Source organism: Piliocolobus tephrosceles, chromosome 1 (assembly GCF_002776525.5).
Source record: "Piliocolobus tephrosceles isolate RC106 chromosome 1, ASM277652v3, whole genome shotgun sequence".
In the NCBI taxonomy this organism is placed as follows: Eukaryota; Metazoa; Chordata; class Mammalia; order Primates; family Cercopithecidae; genus Piliocolobus; species Piliocolobus tephrosceles.
Genome location: NC_045434.1, coordinates 198,154,803 through 198,180,303, shown reverse-complemented (window position 1 = coordinate 198,180,303; position 25,501 = coordinate 198,154,803). Strand labels below are relative to the sequence as shown.

Sequence of the window (25,501 nt, the reverse complement as noted above, 5' to 3'; positions counted from 1 at the left end):
TATATTTTTTTTCTTTAGACGGAGTCTCACTCTGTTGCCTAGGAGGGAGTGCAGTGGTGCGATCTCGGCTCACTGCAACCTCCGCCTCCTGGATTGAAGCAAGTCACCATGCCTGACCATGAAATATTGTAATATATTTTGAGATAAGCATCTTCAATTACTTTCAACGATATTTGTAGCTTAAGTATACATTAACAAAATATGTGTATGATCTGTATACTGAAAATCGTATGCTAAACTGTATGCTAAAACACTAATGAAATAAATAGTATTTTACATCATTTAAAATTTTATATATTGGCCAGCCGTGGTGGCACAGGCCTGTAATCCCAGCACTTTGGGAGGCCAAGGTGGGTGGATCACCCTGAGGTCAGGAGTTTGAGACCAGCCTGGCCAACATGGCAAAACCCCATCTGTACTAAAAATACAAAAGTTAGTCAGGCATAGTGGTGCATGCCTGTAATCCCAGCTACTTGGGAGGCTGAGGCAGGAGAATTGCTCGAACCTGGGAGGCAGAGGTTGCAGTGAGCCGAGATCATGCCACTGCACTCCAGCCTGAGCGACTGAGAAAAAAAGACAAAAAATAAGGAGTTGGAAGTATTTAGAAAATAATAAAATAAAAAATAAATAAAATTTTATATAAATGGCATAATTGTATAAATTCTTATTTTTTTGCTCAACACTGTATCAGCAAGACTAATCCATGTTGAAATGTGTATTCAGTTTCACTTCTATAATATCTTATTTTCTAAATATACTACAGTTTATTTACCCATTCTCATGTTGATGGGCATTTAGGTTCTTTTTGGTGTGCTGCCATCGCATTCCCGGATGCCGCTTACATTCCGTAGCATCCTGTGTGAGGCTGGGGCGACGCTGCTGGCTTGTGGAGTTACACTTCTCCAATCTTAGTGCATGTTGTCAGATACTCTCTAAAGCATTTGGACCTGTTTGCATCTTCTTAGTCATGTGTAAGAGTTCCCATTGCTTCAGAGCATCATCAGAGCATTATTACTTTCCAACGTATTTTTCAGTAAATTATAGATGAATCCTTCTCAGACTTATAGCCAGTGGAAGACCAGGTTTTTCCTCTAAACTGTCATTGTGTGATGCTTTTGTAAAATGGAATAAAAATGTCATAGTGATGTAAACTTGCTAAAACATTTCTAAACACTTTCTCTCTGTTTTGATACTGAACCTTCTCGTGGACTGGTAGCAAAGTCCATGGACTAGCACTGGGTCCTCAGACTACATCACGGTAGATGTAACATTTAGGGATTTTGAAATATCTTAAGAGATTTTGAAATGAAAAAGCTCTCTTCACTTACCATTCAGGATATTTGTAGCTTCCATTGTGAATACGTTGCCTCAAAAACAAGAATTTAAAAGGATTTCAGATGATTTATTTGGACATCTAAATTAATAGAAAATTAAGAGTCACTGAACAGTAAGGTTGGCTGTCATGTTCTTGGAGATGACTTGTTTACAGATCCCCTTTCTTAATTTGTGCAGTCAGTAAGTTTTGATGGAGCGTTGTGCTGGCCTCTGTCACAGGTTCTGGGGAGACAGCGGTCAGCAAGATGAAGGATCCCTCACGGAGCATAGGGAGAAAAAGATAGTGAATGTGCCAACAAGTGGATACGTTCAGATAATAACAAGTACCGTGAGAAAATAAAATGGTATGGAGCAAGAGAGAGTGACTTGATGGGTCGTGATTTTGAACTTGAGTGGTCAGGGAAGGCCTATCCAAAGAACTGACATTGGAAGTGAGACCTAAATAACATGAAAGAATTACTTAACTTCCTATCACTTCATTGACATTTATACTAGTATAATGTAAATAACTTTTTTCTGATGTGTATATATACTCAAAATGCCTTATAATTTTTTATCTTCATTTATGGAGGTTCCATATATCAAAGCAAGTGTAAAATATCTTTGAGCTAATGGCCCCTTCTGTACCTTGAAGCTTTTTGTTTTTCCAGTAATCTCAATTTCAGCTGGAAACAATCCACTACTCCCCAAATCAAGGTAGACCTCAAGACTCTTAGGTGCTAAGAAATAGCTAGGTTATGGCTGGGCACGGTGGCTCACGCCTGTAATCCTAGCACTTTGGGAGGCCGAGGCAGGTGGATCACAAGATCAAGAGATCGAGACCATCCTAGCCAGCATGGTGAAACCCCGACTCTACTAAAAATACAAATATTAGCTGGGTGTGGTGGCGTGCACATGTAGTCCCAGATACTTGGGAGACTGAGGCAGGAAAATAACTTGAACCCAGGAGGCGGAGGTTGCAGGGAGCTGAGATCGCGCCACTGCACTCCAGCCTGGTGACAGAACGAGACTCCATCTCAAAAAAAAAAAAAAAAGAAAAGAAAGAAAGAAATAGCTAGGTTACCCATGTGTATACGTTCCTAATCTTTCCAAAACAGAGTGTGCCCATGGGTGGGGACAGGGTAATTCAGAAGTGAGGGAGCTCAGGATAGGCATGTGTGTCACCTCCACACTGCCTAGCACAGAGCCTGGCTTGTGAGCCTTGCTGTTCATGAAATATGTGCTGGAAAAATTACTGGGAAAGTAACCTACATGTACTGAGACATCAACACGCCCCAACATTTATGTTGAACCCTCATCAATTAGTTTGAATAACCATGTCTTTCCTATTTTTTTATTTCCTTACCTGATTTACATTTTTATTTTTGTAAGTTTTATGTCATATTTAGGACAGTAGAACATGTTCATAATATATGTGTGTGTATAAATAAGTAAGCCAGGCATGATGGTTCACACCTGTCATCCCAGCACTCTGGGAGACCGAGGCAGGAGGATCTATTGAGCCAAGGAATTTGAGGCGGCAGTGAGCTATGATGTCACCACTGCATTCCAGTCTTGGCAACAAAGCGAGATCCCATCCCCCCGAAGAAAGATACTTTTAATGGTTAGGTGTACAGAGCACTTTGCTTTTCCTGCACCATTTCAAAGCATAAGTTGCCCACAATGATGGCTGTCACTCCCCAGTACTTCCATATGTATTTCCTACAAACAGGGGCATTTTCCTGGGAGAAAAAAAACAAAAACCAAGAAATTAACATTGTTACATTTCTCCCTCCTAGTCCTCAGATCCCATTCAGGATTTGCCAGTTGTCCCAGTAATGCCCTTTATAGTGAAAATATCCAGTCGTTTCTCACCCATCGCATTTATTTGTCAGGTCTCTTAAGTCCTTTTCAATCTGAAGGAAACCTGTCTTTCTTCACTGTTCATAGCATCCCACCCTCTTGAAGATTGCAGTCCAGTTATTCTGTAGCATGTCTCTCACTTTGGGTTTGCGTGATGTTTCCTTAGGGTTCATTGCAGTTTGTGCATCTTTGGCCAGAACAATGCAGAAGTGACACTGATCTCTTCCCTTCAGGTCCTGTCCGATGGTGCGGTTTCCATTTGTCCCCTTTGGCTCTGAGCCTTTGGTGAAGGTGATGTCTGCCAGACTTCTCCACTGTCGAGTTGCTCTTTTTCTCCTTGTAATTAATTAATATTTTGTGGGAGGTACTTTGAAACTGTTTCCCCATCAAACCTTCAGTATATTCAGTTTATTCATATAGTAAGGTCCATGGTTTCCTATTTTATTCATTGGTTATAATCTGTTACTGTGATTATTTTGATGCTACAGTTTGTCCAGATTTGGCCAGTAGTTGTCCCTTCAAGATGGCTTCTGTGTCTTTTTGACATGCACCCATCACTCTTTGAGTACTTCCTTACTTCCTAGCACAAGATATTCCAGAATTATTTGGTACTTTCGCTGCCACAGCCCTGGCGCTTGGGCTCCAACATACAGTGTTGAACTAGGAGTCAGCCATTTTTCCAAGGAGCCCTTGGATTGCTTTCAGTGGAGAAGAGTGTATAGAAACCAGGATATGGCAGTTGGCTCTTGGAGTGTCCCTGTTTCCAGGCCCTTCAGTGGACAGGGCTAGGAAGTATGCAGATGCACACGTGTCTACATACATGCACACATATACACGTATCTGCATACGTGCATATACATGTATTTACATTTAACACGTCCAGCTCCAGTCCAATGCTAAAGAATTTTCTCCCTTCCCCTGTCTGTGACTGTCACTGCCTTTTTCCTGTGTATACTGGGCTGCCCCTTATACAGACACCCCCTCACCCTACAGGGCTCCACTACCCGCTCCTGAGTTCCCACACAGCGCCCCCTCACCTTCCCACCCTGCCTGGGCTTCCTCCTCCAGTCCGATTGCTCCAATGTAGGAATACTGTCCCCCTTACCCTGTGTTAGGCAGCCTCTTGTTGGGCGTACCATCCTCATCTCTGCTGGGCTCCAATACCCCATGCCAGGCCACTCTCCAAGTGACCACCTGCCCTGCCCCACCCGGACCCCACACCATGCTGCGGGCTGCTGCAGCTCCCCTACTGCCCAGCTTTGTGCACAGCTACCTTCCATGGCTCCATCGACAGCTTCTGGACTGAATGTTCAGGAATAGAAAGGATGCCTTATTCATTATTTTTATTATTATTATTATTATTATTTTGAGACAGGGTCTGGCTCTGTTGCCCAGGCTGGAGTGCAGTAGAGCAGTCTCGGCTCACTGCAGCCTCTGCCTCCTGGGCTCAAGTGATCCTCCCACCTCAGCTTCCTGAGTAGCTGGGACCACAGGCCTATGAACAGGGGCCTCTGGTCCTCCCGAATGGATAATATCCACTCATGTTCCCCTTCTCAGAGGCAGAGCAGGGTTTGATGCTTGTTCATCAAAGCCAATGCTCGCTCACAAAAGTCACAAAGAGCTCACCATATGGGCACTGTCTCTGACGGGGCCGTCAGAGCATCTGCACCTGGCCCATGTCGTTCTGCTCCTGGCTGTCATGGAACCCAAGGCCAGATGTGGAATTCAAGCTGAACTTGGACTTCCCAAATCCTTCCTACTTCATGGACAGGGAGGACAAGAAAGAGGGAGGGAAGATTCCAGTGGACATCCTAGAGAGCAGTCATCAGTTTTCTCGAGCAGCTGGCATGGATCTGCTACCACACCAACCTTGAAAACTGAGCCCAGAGTGCTCGAACAGCAGCCTGGGCAGCTGAAACACTTTCCTTTGTTCCTGGGCAAATTTGCACGGTTTGTTGGGGGAAGAACTCACCGTGGTTTTTCTTAACTGTGATGTCTTAGATCAAAACTGTATGTTTGAGTCCAGCTCCCTGGATAGGTTTGCAAACCTGAAGTGTTTTGTGGGCTGTTTTTGGGCTTTGGATTAGGTAATTGCCTGCTTATAATTTGACTGCCTCTTTGAGATGCCCTTCAATAGCAAAATAGCTAAGTGGGGTTGCAAAGGACAGAAATCTGTGTTTCACAATTTGTGTGCACTCTGTCTAGATTTGGTCCATCTGCTGTTTCCTTCAGGGGACCTTATAATCTGCTCCTCTGTCTTCTTTGCTTTATTCAGTAAATAACCAAACAACCTCTAGGCTTAAGGGGAAAAAGGCCGATACTGCTGTCACGAGCTGTTAGAAGTTCTCCCATTTGTGGTTTTGAAGATCGCACTTCTCCAATAGAAAAGCCAAATAAAAAGTACTTTTCTTTATTGATGGGCTACAGGGTTTGAGTGTCATCACTTGAGTGCAGTACCTTCACATCTTGAAAGAGTGTGTGTGTGTGTGTGTGTATAGACTGTTTCTGTAGTAGCCCTGACAGCTGCCTAATCAGCTTAACTGTTAATGTTGCTGTAATTGGGGGGTAGCTGTGGTTGTGGACCTGTTCTTCAGGTGGCAAAGTGCATTTTCGAGGTGTTTTGAGGCTGGTAACTGGCCGCCAAATTGCTTGAAAATGATTTCTTTTTTTTTTTTTTTTTTTTGAGACGGAGTCTCGCTCTGTCGCCCAGGCTGGAGTGCAGTGGCCAGACCTCAGCTCACTGCAAGCTCCGCCTCCCGGGTTTACACCATTCTCCTGCCTCAGCCTCCCGAGTAGCTGGGACTACAGGCGCCTGCCACCTCGCCTGGCTAGGTTTTTGTATTTTTTAGTAGAGACGGGGTTTCACCGTGTTAGCCAGAATGGTCTCGATCTCCTGACCTTGTGATCTGCCCGTCTCGGCCTCCCAAAGTGCTGGGATTACAGGCTTGAGCCACCGCGCCCGGCGAAAATGATTTCTACATTGTGCATACATCTTCAGTTCAAACACAGTCATAGATCTTTTCCAACTTAACTACGGAAGAGAGAAATTTTTATTTTTATTTTTTTGTTTTTGTGTTTTAAGATGGGGTCTCACTCTGTCACCCAGGCTGGAGTGCAGTGAACAGTCTTGGCTTATTGCAGCTTTGACCTTCTGGGCTCAAGCAGCCCTCCCACCTCAGCCTCCTGAGTAGCTGGGACTACAGGTGCACACCACCATGAATGGCTAATTTTTTTTTTTTTTTTTTTGTAGAGATGAGGTCTCACTATGTTGCTCAAGCTGGTCTCAGACTCCTGGCCTCAAGTAATCCTCCTGCATCGGCCTCCCAAAGTGTTGGGATTACAGGCATAAGCCACCACACCCAGCCAGAGAAGTTTCTATAACCAGAATTACTATTAATAACTAAGGATATGTTGCCCTAATTGAAGATGGAAAATAGTGCCAGCCAAAACCAGCCTTTCTGGGCCCACAGCCAGGTCCATTGCAGACACTCATGAAGCAGGGCTCTGGCATCCAACACCTGTGCTCAGCGATGGTGAGACCCAGGTGCTACCTCTGACCCGGCAGCTGGCTGCTGTAGCCACTTCACCCCATCTTTTTATCTTGTTTCCCCTTATACATTGTTTTTAACTTTGGTAAAACTCTTAATGAAATATACAGATCTTCAAAGTGTGCAGTTTGGTGAGTTGACAGTATCTACCCTTGTAACTAACACAGCAATCAAAATATTTTCATGATCCCATCCTTATGCCAATCCATAATTTGTTCCGATCAATAATGATGAATCATCATGTTGACCACTTTACTTGCACATGGTTTAAGGAATATTATAGATTTGGAAAAAAATCATAGCTGTTTAAGAATTGATGTTCCAGGGTTGGGCACGTGTGGCTCATGCCTATAATTCCAGCACTGTGGGAGGCTGAGGCAGGCAGATCACTTGAGGTCAGAAGTTGAAGACCAGTGTGGCCAACATGGTGAAACCTCGTCTCTACTAAAAATACAAAAATTAGCCGGGCGTGGTGGCAGGCACCTGTAGTCCCAGCTACTCAGGAAGCTGAGGCAGGAGAATTACATGAACCCAGGAGGCAGAGGTTTCAGTGAGCCAAGATTGCACCACTGAACTCCAGCCTGGGTGACAGAGCGAGACCCTGTCTCAAGAAAAAAGAAAGAATTTGTGTTCCAATAAGTCAGAGTATGTGTTTATAAATACAGTAGCCATTAAAACATAAAAATCCATCTTGAATAGCTAGCATTCCATATTTTCTTGAATTTTAATTCAGTTACAGGTTTCTCTCTGATCTGGAAAAATGATGATGGCAACATAAATAACAAAGGTTGACAAAGGTTTTTGCATTTTTCATATATTCTGCTGCCCTCTAGCACTTTTGACTTTAGGTCCCAGAATTTTACAAGTACTCAGATTATCAAAGGAAAGTTTTTAAATTCACCATGCCTAGCTGTATGTGCCCTTTTTTCTGTTCAGTAAAGTCCATCTCTCTGGCTGTTTTAGTCAGTGGTAATTGAGAAGAACCAAAAGCACTTTGCTTACCCCCAGACAGAAATGGAGGCCTTGCCTTTGATATTAGTGGACCTGCAGGCTCGGGACACTGGAGAAATGGAATTTTCTAGATCAGATTTACAGAAAGACATAGAATATAAATCTCTTGCCTTAGGAAGCCAAAGATAATTTCACTGCTGAATGAATCAAGCCATTCCTTCTCAAGAGTAAAATCATTCCTCCTACTCTGTTTGTTTTGTTTTCTTTTGTTTTGTTTTGTTTTGTTTTGTTTTTTTTGAGACAGGGTCTTGCTCTGTCGCCCAGGCTGGAGTGTGGTGGCACAATCACGGCTCTCTGCAACCTCCACCTCCCAGGTTCAAGCAATTCTCATGCCTCAGCCTCCCATCCTCCTACTCTCTAATGTTTACTGGAAGTGGTGGGCTCCTTGTTTTTTTTCAGTCCAAAGCAAAGGGGTGTGGCAAAATCATGTTCCCAGTTTGTTCTTCAGTGAAACAGCTAAACCTTGCCTTCTCCGAGTTGGGATAGGGCAACAGAGTGGAGCCATGGTGGTTCCAGAAAGGTCAGGAAATACACACTTGGCTGCCATCCTCATCTGCTGTTGCTCCTTGAAACTGACCTTCCTGTATGGCCTTTTCCACTTTTCTCCTTTACTGATGCCTGTTATCCAGCTGTCAAGCACTCTTTCTTAAGTCTCCAAAAAGGTTGTTGGTTACATGTTGTTCTTAGCTATTTTAGGTACAAGGTATGTGCTGTCATTTTGATGGCTGACTAATTGCACAGGTGATCTTAGCATGTGAAGGCAGCTTCTGGTCTATATTTTGTGGAAAATCTACGTACATCATAGGAAAAAGCCTCAGGCATTGGTTTTTAGGTTGCACTATTTGTGTTGTGCCTGTAGACCTTACGCTGCCAGAGGGGGGATAGTAAGTGACTACAGAAAAAGTAAAGTGGTTAATGATGATTTTTTTTTTTTTTGAGACGGAGTCTCGCTCTGTCGCCCAGGCTGGAGTGCAGTGGCCGGATCTCAGCTCACTGCAAGCTCCGCCTCCCAGGTTTACGCCATTCTCCTGCCTCAGCCTCCCGAGTAGCTGGGACTACAGGCGCCCGCCACGTCGCCCGGTTAGTTTTTTTTTTTGTATTTTTTAGTAGAGACGGGGTTTCACCCTGTTAGCCAGGATGGTCTCGATTTCCTGACCTCGTGATCCGCCCGTCTCGGCCTCCCAAAGTGCTGGGATTACAGGCTTGAGCCACCGCGCCCGGCCAATGATTTCTATTTTAATGGAATCCCCATTATCTTTTCTCAAATAAATGTGCAGCCATCACCCAACAGGATGATGTTAATGTTACATCATTAGAGAATTCAGACATTTATAAAAATGAGCTATTTCTGAAACAACTCTAAGGAGAAAAATAGTCATTTGGTTTTTGAATGAACAGCTGCAGATCCTTCATGTTTATCACAAGTCGTTTTCAGTCCATTTTCATAGATTATGTCCTTCCCCTGCTGTCTGCAATCTTCTAAATCCCTTTCGTGCTAATGTCGGGCTATCAGGGGCAGCATCAGGAATCTACATAGGGATGTCTGTGGACTCACAGAAGGGCAAAGCTACCAGCTGAGGGCTCGTAACCTTTTTTGTCAAATAGGAAACTGATGGTTTTGCCTCCAAGTTAATTCTTCATGCTTCTAAAGCATCTCACAGCTAGAATTCACATATTTCATAACCATATTCATGCTACTTCAAGGGAAAATGGGTGTGAAGGAGAGAGAAAGAACACAAAATTCAGAAAAAGCTTGCTAATCAGTTCTTGCATGGCTTCATTTTTGTGTAATTCTCTTTTTTAGAAAGAGAGAGAGACAGGGTCTCACTCTATTGCCCAGGCTGGAGTACAGTGGTGCGATTGTGGCTCACTGCAGCCTCGAACTCCTGGGTTCAAACAATCTTCCCACCTTAGCCAACTGAGTAGATAAGGCTACAAGCGTGCGCCACCATGCCTGGCTAATTATTTAATTTGTTTGTAGAGATGGGGTCTTGCAGTGTTGCCCAGGCTGGTCTCAAGTTCCTGGCATCCCAAAGTGCTGAGATTACAAGAATGAGCTACTGTGCCTGGCCATTTTGTTATAATTCTTAGTCCTATCACAGGTATTGGATTTTGGGGGGGGAGAGAGAGAATGCGAGCGAGGGAGCCATATGACCCATTGCTGTCATCTGCATGTTACATTCAGTTACAGTGTATTTCTGGAATTTGAAAAAAAGAAGTATCTTGAAGGGAAAAAGGAAGAAGGATATGATTATCAAGTAGCTGTTTGCAAGGTAGCTTCTGTCATACAATGCATTGGTACTAGGAAAAATTCATTGCTGTGGAGGACTAGGGATAATACATGGTCCTTTTACCTTGGGCAAGGAAAATGTTTAATGTATAGAATTACAAAGTACTAATATTTTATAAGCTGTTCTTAATTTCCATTGTGTTCAGTGTTAATATTTCTTGACTATATCATATGGGAATTTTAATATTTTCTTAATGTTTAAAATACATTTAAAATAAACTAATACCAAGAACCAAATGGGTTGTGATTTTGGAAAATCTCAATTCTCATTCTCTTTAAAAGCGACAAAGCTAGCCACCTTTGAAATGGATGCTGAAGAAACTTTGAAATGTATCCAGAAGCAATAATAATTATCAGTATTTAATATATTTACCTATTTACCTTCCCTTTTAAGAACTGATATGCTATTTTAAAATCCTTACTAAAGCTATATAATATTTTATTATTTATCTAGATTACTTTTTTTTGAGACAGTCTTGCTCTCTTATTCAAGATGGAGTACAGCGGCATAATTTGGGCTCACTGCAACCTCTGCCTCCCAGGCTAAAGCAATTCTCATGTCTCAGCCTCCAGAGTAACTAGGACTACAGGTGTGTAATTTTGTATTTTTAGTAGAGATGGGGTTTCACTACATTGGCCAGGCTGGTCTCAAACTCCTTGCCTCAAGTTGATCTGCCTGCTTCAGCCTCCCAAAGTGTTAGGAATACAGGCGTGAGCCACCATGTGTGGCTTTCTGTATTACTTTAATATATGGAAATACTGTAGTAAATAAGAATAGGATTGATCTTAAAACTGCCCCTGCTGGAAGCAGCTTGCAGTCCACTGAAAAGCCAAGCTGAGTAGAAGGTCCGGCATAATTTATTTTTTTAAATGAATCAACAAAAAATACATAGTCTTTAGGATAAATGATGTTTCTTCAAGAATGAAGGATATTTGAACACAAAGAATAAATATCAGAGGACAAATTATTTTATATTTTATCCAGTTGGAGAAATAGTGAAAAGTGGCAAGTAAATGTTCACATTGAGAGAAGCTAATAAATGAGGGAATGTATAATTTGCACTTCAGGATCAACAGATCATTGAAAGATCTTTACATAGGCCAAGCAAGAACAAAGCTAATTTATAGGTTCCTTTTATTGTGTTACCATTGCCAAGCCTAAGGGATACTTCTAAAGGTATTGAGAAGTTTCTTAGATCCGTTTTATTACATTTCATTTATTAAACCATTGCCTAAATATGTTTTCTGTAAAGAAAATTTAATGTTGCGTTTCTTCTGGTGATTGAAATTAGGCTTTTCATTATCCCAATTCATTAATAAATAGGAAAATAACCATTTTTTTCTCAGCCTCATGAATGATTCAAATATTGCTCTCTTTCTCTAGTCCATCTCAAAATACTCAGGAGATACACTGCAAATTATATAAAATGATTTGTGCTCAGATATTCTTCCAATGCTTTTCACCCCAAAATGCTATTTTTGTGATTACACAGTCCCAGTATGAATGTTGAGAAAAAGGTTTGATGGTTTTGCCTTTGTGAAAGAGAAGCTGTGGCTATAGGGAGTTAGGCATCTTTAAAGACGTTGCCAAACATACATTAGCATCTTTCATAGGAATTTCATTCAGGGTAAGAAAATAGAGAAAGAGAAAAAATAGTTGGAAAGAAAACAAACAAATAAAGAAATGAACACAGAAAATCTAAGACAAACAGATAAGATAGTAGACATCCCAAAATATCAGCAATCAACAATGGACTCCAGTGGAAAGACAGTGAGTGTCAAACTGCATTTATTTACATACAGGCACACACATGCATTATACACACATGTATTCTTTTTATGAGACATATCTAAAACATAAGGATACATAAAGGTTAGCAGTAAAGGCTAAAAATTGATTTCCATGCAATACATAATCAAAAGAAAGCTACACCAGCTATATTAATGCCAGACAAAATAGACTTTAAAACAAAGCGCATTCCTTTATCTGGCAGATGAAGAAGGTCACTACCTAATGATTAAAAGTTTCATTCACCAGGAAGAGAAAACAATTATAAGCTTGTACGCACATGATAACTTAGCCTTAAAATGTAGGACGTGAAAGTAACCAAATTATACAGAAAAATAACACATCCACCTGATAGTGGGAAAATCTAACAGATCTTTCCTGATAATAGTTAAAACAGACCCCCAAAAAAATCAGGATATAAAACTTGTAAAGAATATGAGCTGGATATACTGAACATTTTTATAATACTGTACCAAACAGCTGCACAAATACACTCTTTTCAAGCACATGTAGAAGATTTGTGAAATTTAATGACATTGAACCAAAAGCAAGTCTCAAACTGTCAAAGGATTACTATCACTATGGATAGCCTACTCCAATCAGAGTGCAAATGAGTTAGACATTAAAAACATAAAAAACTCCCATCTATTTGCAATTTAAGAAACATACATCTAAACAATTCATGAGACAAGGAGAGATCGTAAGAAAACTTAGAGAGTATTTAGAATCAACTGGTGCAGTTGCTAACATCTTTAATCCCAGCACTTTGGGAGGCTCAGGCATAAGGATTACTTGAGCGCAGGAGTTCCAGACCAGCTTGGGCAAGACATTGAGACTCTGTACAAAAATAAAATAAAATTAGCCAGGTGTGGCCAGGCATGGTGACTCATGCCTGTAATCCCAGCACTTTGGGAGGCCAAGGTAGGAAGATAGTTTGAGCTCAGGAGTTTGAGACTAGCCTGGGAAACATAGCAAGACCTCATCTCATTTAAAAAAAAAAAAAAAAAAAAAGAGGGGGCGGGCGGTGGCTCAAGCCTGTAATCCCAGCACTTTGGGAGGCCGAGACGGGCGGATCACGAGGTCAGGAGATCGAGACCATCCTGGCTAACACAGTGAAACCCCGTCTCTACTAAAAAATACAAAAAACTAGCCGGGCGAGGTGGCGGGCACCTGTAGTCCCAGCTACTCAGGAGGCTGAGGCAGGAGAATGGCGTAAACCCAGGAGGCGGAGCTTGCAGTGAGCTGAGATCTGGCCACTGCACTCCGGCCTGGGCGACAGAGCGAGACTCCATCTCAAAAAGAAAAAAGAAAAAAAAGCCAGGTATGGTGGTGCATGCTGAAGGAGGCTGAAGTAGTGGGGGTGGCTTGAGCCCAGGACTTCGAGGCTGCAGTGAGCTCTCTGATCACGCCACTGCACTCCGGCCTAGGCAACAGAGAGACTCTGTCTCTCTCTCTTTTTTTTTTTTTTTAAAAAGACAGAGCCTTGTTCTGTCACCCAGGCTGGAGTGCGGTGGCACAATCTTGGCTCACCGCAGCCTCTCCTTCCCAGGTTCAAGTGATTCTCCCACCTCAGCCTCCCAAGTAGCTGGGATTACAGGTGCTGACCACCATGCCTGGCTAATTTTTATATTTTTAGTAGAGACAGGGTTTCACCATGTTGGCTATGCTGGTCTTGAACTCCTGACCTCAAGTGATCCGCCCACCTCAGCCTCCCAAAGTGCTGGGATTATAGGTGTGAGCCACTATGCCTGGCCACACCTGGCTAATTTTATTTTATTTTATTTTTGCCCTGCCTTCTATTTTAAAAAATAAAAATAAAACGTATCAAAACTGTTCAGGTGCTGGGTGTGGTAGCACATGCCTGTACTCCCAGCTGCTTGGGAGGCTGAGGCAGGAGGATCACTTGAACCCAACTCAGGCAATATAGCAAGACCCTGTCTCAAAAAAAAAAAAAAAATTAGACAAACTGGTGGCGAACAGCTGAAACAGTACTTAGAAATGGATGTCTTGCTGGGTGTAGTGGCTCATACCTATAATCCCAGCACTTTGGGAGGTCAAGAGGGGTAGATGACTTCAGCCCAGGGGGTTTGAGACCAGCTTGGGCAATGTGGCAAAACCCTGTCTCTTCTGAAAATACAAAAAATTAGCTGGATGTGGTGGCAGGTGCCTATAGTCCCAGCTACCCAAGAGGCTGAGGCAGGAGGTTTACCTGAACCCTAGAGGTCGAGGCTGCAATGAGGCAAGATTGCACTACTGCACCTCATTCTAGGCAACAGAGTGAGACTCTATCTCCAAAAAAAAAATACAAAACAAAAAAACAAAACAGTCACAGCAGCAAGGGAGAACCTCAGCAGCAAGATCTAAGCAAAAAAAGCAAGCTGTGGAAGAATACGTATAACATGATAACATTTTTAGAGATACAAATAAATGTTGTAAACTATAAGGAAAAACAAGGGAGTGATAAAATTCCAGAAATGACAGCTTTGAAGGAGAAAAGGAATGTGACAGGGAAAACTAACCTTGTTGCACCGAGGACATCAGAACAATAGCAGTGTTCTAGAATTGGGCATGTTTGTATCATTCTCTTATATCTTGCATTCGTTTTATAACCTTTGAATGTAGACAATATTTAATAAAGTTAATTACACTTAAAATAAGTGCATGACCCAGCGTGGTGGCTCATGCCTGTAATCCCAGCACTTTGGGAGGCTGAGGTGGATGGATCACTTGAGGTCAGGAGTTTAGGACCAGCCTGGCCAACGTGGTGAAAACCCATCCCTACTAAAAATAGAAAAATTAGCCAGGCATGGTGGCCGGCCCCTATAATCCCAGCTACTTTGGAGGCTGAGGCAGGAAAATCACTTGAACCCGAGAGGTGGAGGTTGCAGTGAGCTGAGATCATGTCACTGCACTCCAGCCTGGATGACAGAATGAGACTCCATCTCAAAAAAATAAAGTAAGTGCAATTGCTAAATTACAGGATACCTGTTCTTGTATATGTGCAAGAAAAGTATACTGTTTTAGGAGAAAAGTTTAACTTACAATGAGTTATATTTTTTTTTTTTTTTTGAGGCGGAGTCTCGCTCTGTCGCCCGGACTGGAGTGCAGTGGCCGGATCTCAGCTCACTGCAAGCTCTGCCTCCCGGGTTTATGCCATTCTCCTGCCTCAGCCTCCGGAGTAGCTGGGACTACAGGCGCCCGCCACCTCGCCTGGCTAGTTTTTGTATTTTTAGTAGAGACGGGGTTTCACCGTGTTAGCCAGGATGGTCTCGATCTCCTGACCTCGTGATCCGCCCGTCTCGGCCTCCCAAAGTGCTGGGATTACAGGCTTGAGCCACCGCGCCCAGCCACAATGAGTTCTTAATTACTTAGGTTTCATGATTTAAATTTCCCCTTCTGTTAAAGATTTTTCTTTTTTTTCCCCTCCCATTCCCTTTGCCTTGCTGCTCCTTAATTGTAGGAAAGATTTGAAGCACTCTTCACCATCTATGATGACCAAGTTACTTTTCAGCTGTTTAAAAGCTTTAGAAGAGTCAGAATAAATTTCAGCAAACCTGAAGCGGCAGCAAGAGCGCGAATAGAACTCCACGAAACAGACTTCAATGGGCAGAAGCTAAAGCTGTATTTTGCACAGGTACTTCACAGTGCAAAGAACACTGTTCTCTAAGCTTGTTTTTCTCCATCCAAAAATAATTTTAGTTCACCATTTTCTATATTATTATAGCAGAGGTGTACAGAATGAACCATCTCATTCAGCAAATAATACAAAAATATTTTCCTTTTATTTTATAGATACATAATTTTATGTATTTATTAAGCACATTTACCACCTAACTTTGTTTTGCTGAGACTAGCAGTTGAAGCAGTTGATTTTTCTGGCAGCTTTGCTCAACTGGGATTCTGCATGGGTTATGCCCTGACACCTAGTGTTAGGGAACTAACTTATCTCCTGTGCCTCTAGAATGGCACACATGAAATAAGACATGAAATCCTTGGGAAACTGAGAAAATGGTCTCTTAAATCATTTTCTGTGTTCCATAATTCATATGAGGAACCAGGGAGGTCACAGAACTGTACAAATCTTCGACTTTGAAATTGCAGAGGACCCTGTAGGGTACCAAGAATTGGCTACACTTAGTATATTCTAATCCTGCGTTGGTGTGACTCACTGAGAAACGAATTTCTTCTGAGAAGGATGGGCAAAATCAAGAGATTACTCGTGTTATCAAGTGCACTGTTTTCTTTTCAAAAAAGCATTTTTTACAGTCTCCTTTTCAAATTAAAAAAAAAAAAAAGGTTTCTTGTCTTGCCTTCCAAGTAAAAACCTAAATGAAAAGATGTCGATATAATCTAATGTCTTCTAAGACTGGAATTTAGTAGTTACTATCGTTCATTTCTCTGTTCGTCTACTTACTTATTTATTTGTTATTTTTATTTTTATTTTTTTATTTTTTGAGATGGAGTCTCACAGTCACCCAGGCTGGAATGCAGTGATGCAATCTCAGCTCACCACATCCCCCGCCTCCCAGGTTCAAGTGATTCTCCTGCTTCAGCCTCCCAAGTAGCTGGGACTACAGACATGTGCCACCACACCCGGCTAATTTTTGTATTTTCAGCAGAGATAGAGTTTCACCATGTTGGCCAGGCTGATCTCGAATTCCTGACCTCAGGTGATCCACCTGCCTCGGCCTCTCAAAGTGCTGGGATTATAGGTATGAGCCACCACACCCAGCCCATCCATTTATTTTTTATTCAGTTAATATTTATGAAGCATCTACTATGTGTGGCCATGTGCTGTGCACTGAGTGGCCAGTGGTGAGCGAAACAGACCCAGTCCCACCTTCTTGGAGATTATAGACTATTTAAGAGAAATTTTTAATTTTCTACAAAAAGATGGAACAGTAAACATAAAGTTGATAAGGAAGAAAACATAACCCAGTTGGCAAACTGGCTTTGAGCGTCTCGCTCCCTGCAGGTGCAGATGTCTGGTGAAGTGCGGGACAAGTCCTATCTCCTGCCGCCCCAGCCTGTCAAGCAGTTCCTCATCTCTCCTCCAGCCTCTCCCCCGGTGGGGTGGAAGCAGAGCGAAGATGCGATGCCTGTTATAAATTATGATTTACTCTGTGCTGTTTCCAAATTGGGACCAGGTAATAAACTTCTATTTTTCCTCTTTTCTTCCCCAAGAAACTTTTATATTGAAGATCGTATTCAGCAGTGTGCATTGTGGCAGTATGATTAGAGCAGAGGATAAAGTCAAACACACCTGGGTTCAAATTCCAGCTGTGGCATCTACTTGCTCTGTGATCTTGAGCAAGTTACGTAGCCTCCATTTTCTGAGCTTCTGCTTTTCCATCTATAAAGCAGGGAGAATCATATACACCATTCAGTGTGGTTATAAGTACTAAATGAGGGCCGGGCATGGTGGCTCACACCTGTAATCCCAGCACTTTGAGAGGCTAGGGCGGGCGGATTGCTTGAGGTCAGGAGTTCGAGACCAACCTGGCCAACATGGTGAAACCCCGTCTCTACTAAAATACAAAAAATTAGGCGTGGTGGCGTATGCCTCTAGTCCCAGCTACTCGGGAGGCTGAAGCAGGAGAATTGCTTGAACCCGAGAGGCGGAGGTTGCAGTGAGCCGAGATCACACCACTGCACTCCAGCCTGGGCCATGAAGCAAGACTCTTTGTCTCCAAAAATAAAAATAAAAATAAGTATTGAATGATGTACACATAATATTCAGTAAATGTAACTGCAATTTTTACTACTACAAATTTTGCTAGTACTTGATAGGCAGTTAGTGACTATTAGGTGCCTTCTCTCCCCAGCCCCACCAAGTATCAGGTGAACAACAACTGCTTTGACTACATTACAAGGAATTGGTAGTGATATCATCTCATTCCTTCAATATTTTTGTCACTTCTTTTTCATTTCCTCTGTTCCTTCTCTTTACTTTCTCTACCTCTCTTCCTTTTAAAATCATATAAGAAACCGATGTGATGCTGGTTCAGACAGTTGTCCACCCAAGACAGAGTTATGTCTCGTGAAGGGGAATAAAAGAGGCATTTTGAGGAAGAAGTGACTCAGTGCTGTTTTTAGACGTTAGAGCTGTATCTTAGATATCCAAGGTCCTATAATCAACGGATTGCCTGTGCTGCCTGAATCCTTACAAGTATCTCCAAAGGAAAACTGAAACCATTTTGAAGTTAAACAGATTGACTCGGCGGGGCACGGTGGCTCACACCTGTAATCACAGCACTTTGGGAGGCCAAAGCAGGCAGATCACTTAGGGTCAGGAGTTCGAGATCAGCCTGGCCAACATGATAAAACCCCATCTCAACTAAAAATACAAAAATTAGCTGGGCGTGGTGGCTCACACCTGTAGTCCCAACTACTCCGGAGGCTGAGGCAGGAGAATCACTTGAACCGGGACGGGGGGCAGCAGAGGTTGCAGTGAGCCGAGATCGCGCCACTGCACTCCAGCCTGGGCGACAGAGCGAGACTCCATCTCAAATAAATAAATTAATTAATTAAACAGATTCACTCATATTATTCATAAAACAATAATTAGCATTTGCATTTTAACTCCCAAGACCTCAGTACTGAAACATTTTATACCAGCCTTAAAGTATCAAATCTCTAACACCAAAACAAGATAAAATATCCTGACATAGGACTTAAAGATTTAAACAACAAGAATCACCCATTAAAATAGGAGTAGAACAAAACGTTGCAAGAGACAAAAGAGTTCTTTTTGCTGGAAGTGATGCTTTTGTCATGGTTCTTATTTTGCTTTTACCTCCACTAGGAGAGAAATACGAACTTCACGCAGGAACGGAGTCGACGCCCAGCGTGGTGGTTCATGTCTGTGAAAGTGAAACTGAAGAGGAAGAAGAAACAAAAAACCCCAAACAGAAAATTGTCCAGACGAGGCGCCCCGACCCTCCGACCGCAGCGCTGAATGAGTCCCAGACCTTCGACTGCGCACTGTGAGGCGCTTGGTTGTGGTGCAAGGCGGCTGCCCTGGTGGGCTCCGGCCATGGCGATCTGTGCTCCGCGGCCGGTGCGTTGCTGCCGACGGTGTAGCTGAGACTCTGCAGAGGAAGGTGTAGGTCTTCTCACCACGCCTGTACTGCAGACACGGTCGTGTAGAGTAGCAGCTGATTTGACCTGTCCCAGATTTTAAGTGATATTCCAAATGGGACTTTACATTAAAGGAGAAGCCCCGGAGATGTGGCCACCCTTAACCATTTTAAAATAATAACAGATTAGGAAAACAGTTTCGCTCCCCTCCAGCCTTGTAAGTCCTCCTGATGCCGTATCACACGAGACACCAAAAACTGGAACTCTAGTCACAGCCAGTACAGTACCATTTTTATGAATTTAAAAATAGTCTTACAAATAGAAAAATACAATGGGTAGTTTTCTACTGGTATAAATAGCTTCTAATTAATAAATCGATCAAAGGTTGTTATTCAGTATACACGACATTTTTTGCAGGAAAAGAAACCTGAAATACAGAATAATTCGTAGAAATCATGGTTCTCAAGTATTTATTTCATCAGCTTTGGGGAAGAAATGCCAAATCCACTTTGAGGATCAGTCTTACGACACAGATGTCCCCACATGTTGCTCTTATCTGGAATTTGGGACAAAGCAATGCATAGGCCCTCATTCCTGATGTGGCGCCCTGGAGACATGGCTGCCCGGGAAGGAGGGCCGCTTTAGAAGTGGGACGTACCACCAGGAAGCTTGAATGATTAGGATTGCAGGTGGCTACTGCATTCTGCCGTTGGTGACCGTGTTCTAGCCTGTAGACCACCCAACTACCTTCATTCACCAATCTTTATCCTTCACCTTTTCCAGTATCGTGTTAGCCACTAGTTCTTGAGTCTTTTGCTGTGATGTGTACGTTTATGTATGTCATTCATAGACTTTCAACTAGAAAAGGTAATGATAATGTAAATTGTCCCTTGAACCATTTTTCAGCTTGCTTTGAAACAAAAGTCACACCTGCTATTTTTCTATGAATTAGGGAATGAGGGGGAGATCATTCAGTTTTACTTTTCTTTTTGTTGAAATTTTGTACTTGGATTGCAGTTGGCACTTTTCCTAAAACAGAATTGTTTCTCACTTATGTATCAGAATGTATATTTGACCCTCCCTAAGAAGAAGCAGGATCTTTTTAACTCTTTCTGGTCTGTTTAGACTTTGAAGTCCCTTCTGTAGAAAAGTCTCATAACTGAGAAGGCTTTGCTTTGGGCCAAGTGGGTCTGCTGGCCTCCACTCACTGTGCTGTTTCCTTTGTGTGGCACACTTGGGAAGCTCCGGGGCGTGTGAAGGAGCTGCAAACATGAGTGAGAACTAATGAACCAAGGTGACTGCCACCATGAAGGAACAAAATGCAGGCATTCAACCATGACGCCTGCACAGTGATACTAACATGTCATTGTGGTTTTGTTCTCACTATGGTAACATTTATTTCTGAGCACTAACTGTGTTGCACACCCCTAAATTTTTTTTCTATGTCTTCCTTGCCCTCAAATACTCTGAGGTAATAAACTGTTCCATGTGTAGCCAACTACCGCTGCTAAGCCTCAATGTAAATTCAGTTTAAATTTGCAATTCTATCAGCAATTTAGTGTATTGAATTCAAATCATCATTTGTCATTTTAACCGAGAGCCACTTAATAAATTTACTTTGCAGTTCTGAACTCAGCATTGTGCCCATTTTTTGTTGCAAGATGGACCCTGTATGTCAGGAGACATGTATTATCAACAATTGGGAATTTTTTGAATTTCCTTTTAGGTAATATTGATTCACTGTAATTTTCTAAGTGATCAAAACCCATGATATTTTGTTATTTGGCTTGGCTTTCATTCTTTGCCTGCCAATTAAAGAATATTCTATTCCTAACACATAAAACTTTTTACAGTCAAGCAGTGCAAATTACCCAATGCTTTTCTATCTTTTTTTTTTTTAGAGCATTGAATAAATTGAAGAAAACTTTAAACCAAAATTAGAGAGTCATTTAAACTTTTCTGAATGGAAAACATTAATATTTTCATTTTCTAGTATAATATAATAAAATTAATTTTTTTTAAAAAAAGCTACTAAGTACCCATCAGCTTTTTCATATTGTGAAATGAACCAGGATCTTAACAGGTACTATCATCTCTGTCCTTTTTTGGCTGTATAATACCTAGTTCATGTAACAAATTTATGAGAGGTAAGTCTTGTGTTTTTTTTTTTTTCTTTTAATAAGCTTTTCTGCAATTTTTTTGAAATTGAGCTATTACTTGGATTTAACCGATAGGCCAGGTGTGGTGGCTCACACCATAATCCCAGCACTTTGGGAGGCCGAGGTGGGTCGATCACCTGAGGTCAGGAGTTCGAGACCAGCCTGACCAACATGGTGAAACCCCGTCTCTACTAAAAAAATACAAAATTAGCCTGGCATGGTAGCACATGCCTGTAATCCTAGCTACTTGAGAGGCTGAGGCAGGAGAATTGCTTGAACCTGGGAGATGGAGATTACGGTGAGCCGAGATCACGCCATTGCACTCCAGCCTGGGCAACAAGAGTGAAACTCCGTCTCAGACAAAAAAAAAAAAAGTATTTAACCCTGATAGCATAGTAGTAGCCATGTTTTCTTTAGAAACCATAACCTCTTCATGGGACTCAAACTATGTAAAAAATTGTGAGAAAAGATAATGGTGCTTTGTGATGGGAAAAAAATACTTGAAGGATTAGAAAACCGTAACTCTTAACAAGGATAGTCACAGAACCTACACTGCATTGGCTCTTATGTTCTAGATTTTTGTAGCACATCCACCTGATGAAACCAAAGATAAATCCAAGTAAAAAGTGTGCTAGTGAGCATCTCTGAGGTTCAAGGTACTAAGAGGCAGAAATGTATAACAACAGTTCCATTGCCTTCGAGAACTAAAACTCAGTGGGAAAGCAAATTAGTCTTTTCACATTCTGCTTCTTCAAAATGTTATACTCAAAAACATATCAGTAATTAAGAGCCAAAGCAAAGAAAGCTTCAAGGAACTTTTAAGTTCAACATAAAGATTTAAATAAAATATTTTTTATTATTTATTTATTTATTTATTTATTTTGAGGCGGAGTCTCGCTCTGTCGCCTGGACTGGAGTGCAGTGGCCGGATCTCAGCTCACTGCAAGCTCTGCCTCCCAGGTTTGCACCATTCTCCTGCCTCAGCCTCCCGAGTAGCTGGGACTACAGGCACCCGCCACCTCGCCCGGCTAGTTTTTTTTGTATTTTTAGTAGAGACGGGGTTTCACTGTGTTAGCCAGGATGGTCTCGATCTCCTGACCTCGTGATCCGCCCGTCTCGGCCTCCCAAAGTGCTGGGATTACAGGCTTGAGCCACCGCGCCCGGCATATTTATTTATTTATTTTTGAGACAGAGTCTTGCTCTGTCGCCTAGGCTGGAGTGTAGCCGCGCGATCTCGGCTCACTGCAAGCTCCGCCTCCCGGGTTCACGCCATCCTCCTGCCTCAGCCTCCTGAGTAGCTGGGACTACAGGCGCCCGCCCCAACGCCCAGCTTCTTTTTTGTATTTGTTTTTTTGTTTTTTGTTTTTAGTAGAGACGGGGTTTCACCATGTTAGCCAGGATGGTCTCGATCTCCTGACCTAGTGATCCGCCCGCCTCAGCCTCCCAAAATGCTGGGATTACAGGCATGAGCCACCACGCCTGGCTCTAAATAAAATATTGTAGGCATTGATGGTGTGTTTGAATCGAACAGATACCAGGAGATAGAGGTGAAGTGCAGTACTTTTATTCTTTAAAAAGATAGTCTTTAGCCAGGTGCAGTGGTGTATGCCTGTAGTCTCAGCTATTTGAGAGGCTGAAATGAGAGGATCACTTGAGTTCAGGAGTTCAAGACCAGCCTGGGCAACATAGCAAGTCCCTGGCTCAAAAAAAAAAGGTTCCCCATTCATATTAACTCCATCTTTTAAAAATGTCATGATTACAAAGTGAAAAGATTTGACTTTCTTAGACGCTGAATCACAGAGGTGAAAGTGACCGTGGAAATCATGTACTCTATCCCCATGTTACATAGATTAGAAAAACTGAGGTTATGGCACTGACTTAGGCACCCCAACAAGGCAACCCAGGTACTCGAACTGGCAATCCCAATTCCTGGGCTAGGGCTTTTTCTACCCTTTTTTTTTTTTTTTTTTTCATTTGCCTCTTAAAGAGACAATGAATAATTTTTTTTCATTAAAAGGAAAAAAAAAAAAAAAAAAAAGGGCATGAATTGGGAGGATTCTTTTTTCCCTGATGGGAAACAATGAAAAAGAAAAATCTCATCGTCTGATGGAAGAGGTGACTTAGTAATTTTAGTGAATGAATTTGATGTCCCATGTTTTGTGGTTTTGTTATCATTGAACCATTGGGGTTGGAATCTACCTAAATAATTTTATCTTGGTGGCCAGCAGTTACGTTGGCATTTTATATGGGCTTTCCCAGATTTTCCTATTAATGAAATGATTAATAGTCGTACTTAAGAGGTAACTCTACTGAAGCAGAATGAGATCTAATATGAGGTGGAAATAAAAGAGTTTGCAGTGGAATGATCCTATCACTCCGTGCTTATAAAATTGAGTTCTATTCAAGATGGAACTGCTATGACTGACCTATTCAAGGCTTTTTTTTTTTTTTTTTTTTTTTGAGACGGAGTCTGGCTCTGTCGCCCAGGCTGGAGTGCAGTGGCACGATCTCCACTCACTGCAAGCTCCGCCTCCTGGGTTCACGCCATTCTCCTGCCTCAGCCTCCTGTGTAGCTGGGACTATAGGTGCCCACCACCACGCCCGGCTAATTTTTGTATTTTAAGTAGAGACGGGGTTTCACCGTGTTAGCCAGGATGGTCTCGACCTCCTGACCTCGTGATCCACCCGTCTCAGCCTCCCAAAGTGCTGGGATTACAGGCATGAGCCACCGCACCCGGCCGGCTTCATATTTTTATACAGACTATTTCACCGACCATAGATTTATTTTAAAAGAGAAAATCCCACACACAATTAAGCAATGGAAAATGTACTCAATCCCGTGGTGCGTTAGGCCCTCTGTCTACTGGGTTTCTCCCCTTTCTGCAGAGCTGTGGACCTCGTACGTACCAAACAGGTGAACTTGGTCCATCTTTCCTTCTTCCTTTGTTTGCACGTTTGCATTTATATTTTCCTGTACTAAAAGAAACAAATTATTTATAATTCGGGTGACAATATAAAGGAACAAAAGATGGGGAAATAGTTGCTTCCTAGCTGGAGCAGTAAGTCCATCTTACAGAAACTCACTACTTAAAAAGTTTTAAAAGATTTATGAACCTTGTCCTACAATTCACCAAATACTTATTTGTCTTTTAAACTCCCCTTGGTGTATGGATCAGCCTGAACATCTTGGTCAGAATGCCATTGTTTAATTGTGAATCAGGGGAACATGTTAATCATTTGGAGACTGTTTTCTCATTACCAAATGTACAATCGATAAGACAACTGAAAGCAACAATTGCTGGGTTCACTGACAAAGATGATAAAAATCATGTTCAAAGTAGAGTTTTTAACCGAGGTTAAGAACTAACCTGGGGCTGAGTCAGTGTCTCTACCCCCTTCAATAACAGCATAAAGATCTTTCACTAAATTCGTTATGTGGTCCGTCTGGATGTAAACGTATATATTTCCTTTTGAAAACAGAATCATATCCTGCAGACTCTTGGCACTCCGGCATAGCTTTGACCGAATGTTCACTCTCATCATAATAGAAGATTTCTGTCTATGCAGATAATATATGTTTTTAAATATTGTTTTTTGTTTAGTCCCCAATCTTCCTAACTCAAATTGGGGACTGAGGAGAGAGAAAGGTGGTTACCCTTGTTATCGTGCCAGATTCTTCCTGCTGCTTTTCAACCCCATGTGAGTGTTGATTGATGGTTCTGCTATATTGTGTGTGCCCTTCAAGTTTCAGAAAACTTGCCCGATCATTTCACTTCAACCTTAATTGAACCCAAGAGTCAAAGTTACTATTTTCTCTGAATGTGTTTGTGATCTTCTGTTATATTTTGGAGCATGTTACCTTTATGGTACTGTAAGCTGTAGTGCATACTGTTTGCATCGTAAACAACCGGTCAGTAATTTATGTACATGTATTCCACATTTTAGTGTGCGTGAAGTGGACAATCCATAGTTTGTAGTAGTTTATTTGTCAACTTTTTAACTCCCCTATGTTTTAAGGACATTTAAACATTCCTTGTCCTATCAAGGTGACAAAAGCAGAATGTAATTGTTTTTTTTTTGGAAGCTTCGTGATTACCTGTAACAAGTTCTGTTTTAAAAACTTACGAATAAAGTTAGTAACTATTTTTAAATCAGCCCATTGAATTGAGTTTTTGTGTGTGTAGTATTTTCAATATGCCTCACTTATATTTAGCTAATAAGACAGAGAAGTGCAATATTGTGTTTGTTCCTTCCACAAGAGTCCTGTTGAACATTAATGCCGTGCAGTGCCAGAGTTCACGGTTGTGAGTCACTGCTGACTGTGTAAATAACCACTGCAGTTTCAGCTCTTCCCTTTTACCCTGGTTTCCTCTTTGGTTAAAAACGATTTATTCCTGGTAAAGACTTACTTTTTGTCTTGGTTAAAAAAAAAAAAAAATCTCCAAAA

General features: G+C 41.9%; 1 protein-coding gene across 4 annotated transcripts in view; it reads left to right on the top strand.

Annotated features, from left to right (window-relative positions):
* Positions 1-20,530, top strand: part of RCAN3 (RCAN family member 3) — a 38,369-nt gene extending 17,839 nt beyond the window's left edge. For 3 of the 4 annotated variants that reach the window (XM_023219638.3, XM_023219637.3, XM_023219635.3), the window contains exons 3-5: positions 15,276-15,449; positions 16,791-16,962; positions 18,621-20,530. In XM_023219638.3, the coding sequence (XP_023075406.1) occupies positions 15,276-15,449; positions 16,791-16,962; positions 18,621-18,805 (531 nt within the window). In that variant the 3' untranslated portion in view covers positions 18,806-20,530. Of the gene's footprint in view, positions 1-10,555; positions 10,617-15,275; positions 15,450-16,790; positions 16,963-18,620 lie in introns of those variants that run through there. The other variant, XM_023219639.1, reaches the window with a different exon arrangement.
* The last annotated feature ends 4,971 nt before the right edge of the window (positions 20,531-25,501 follow it).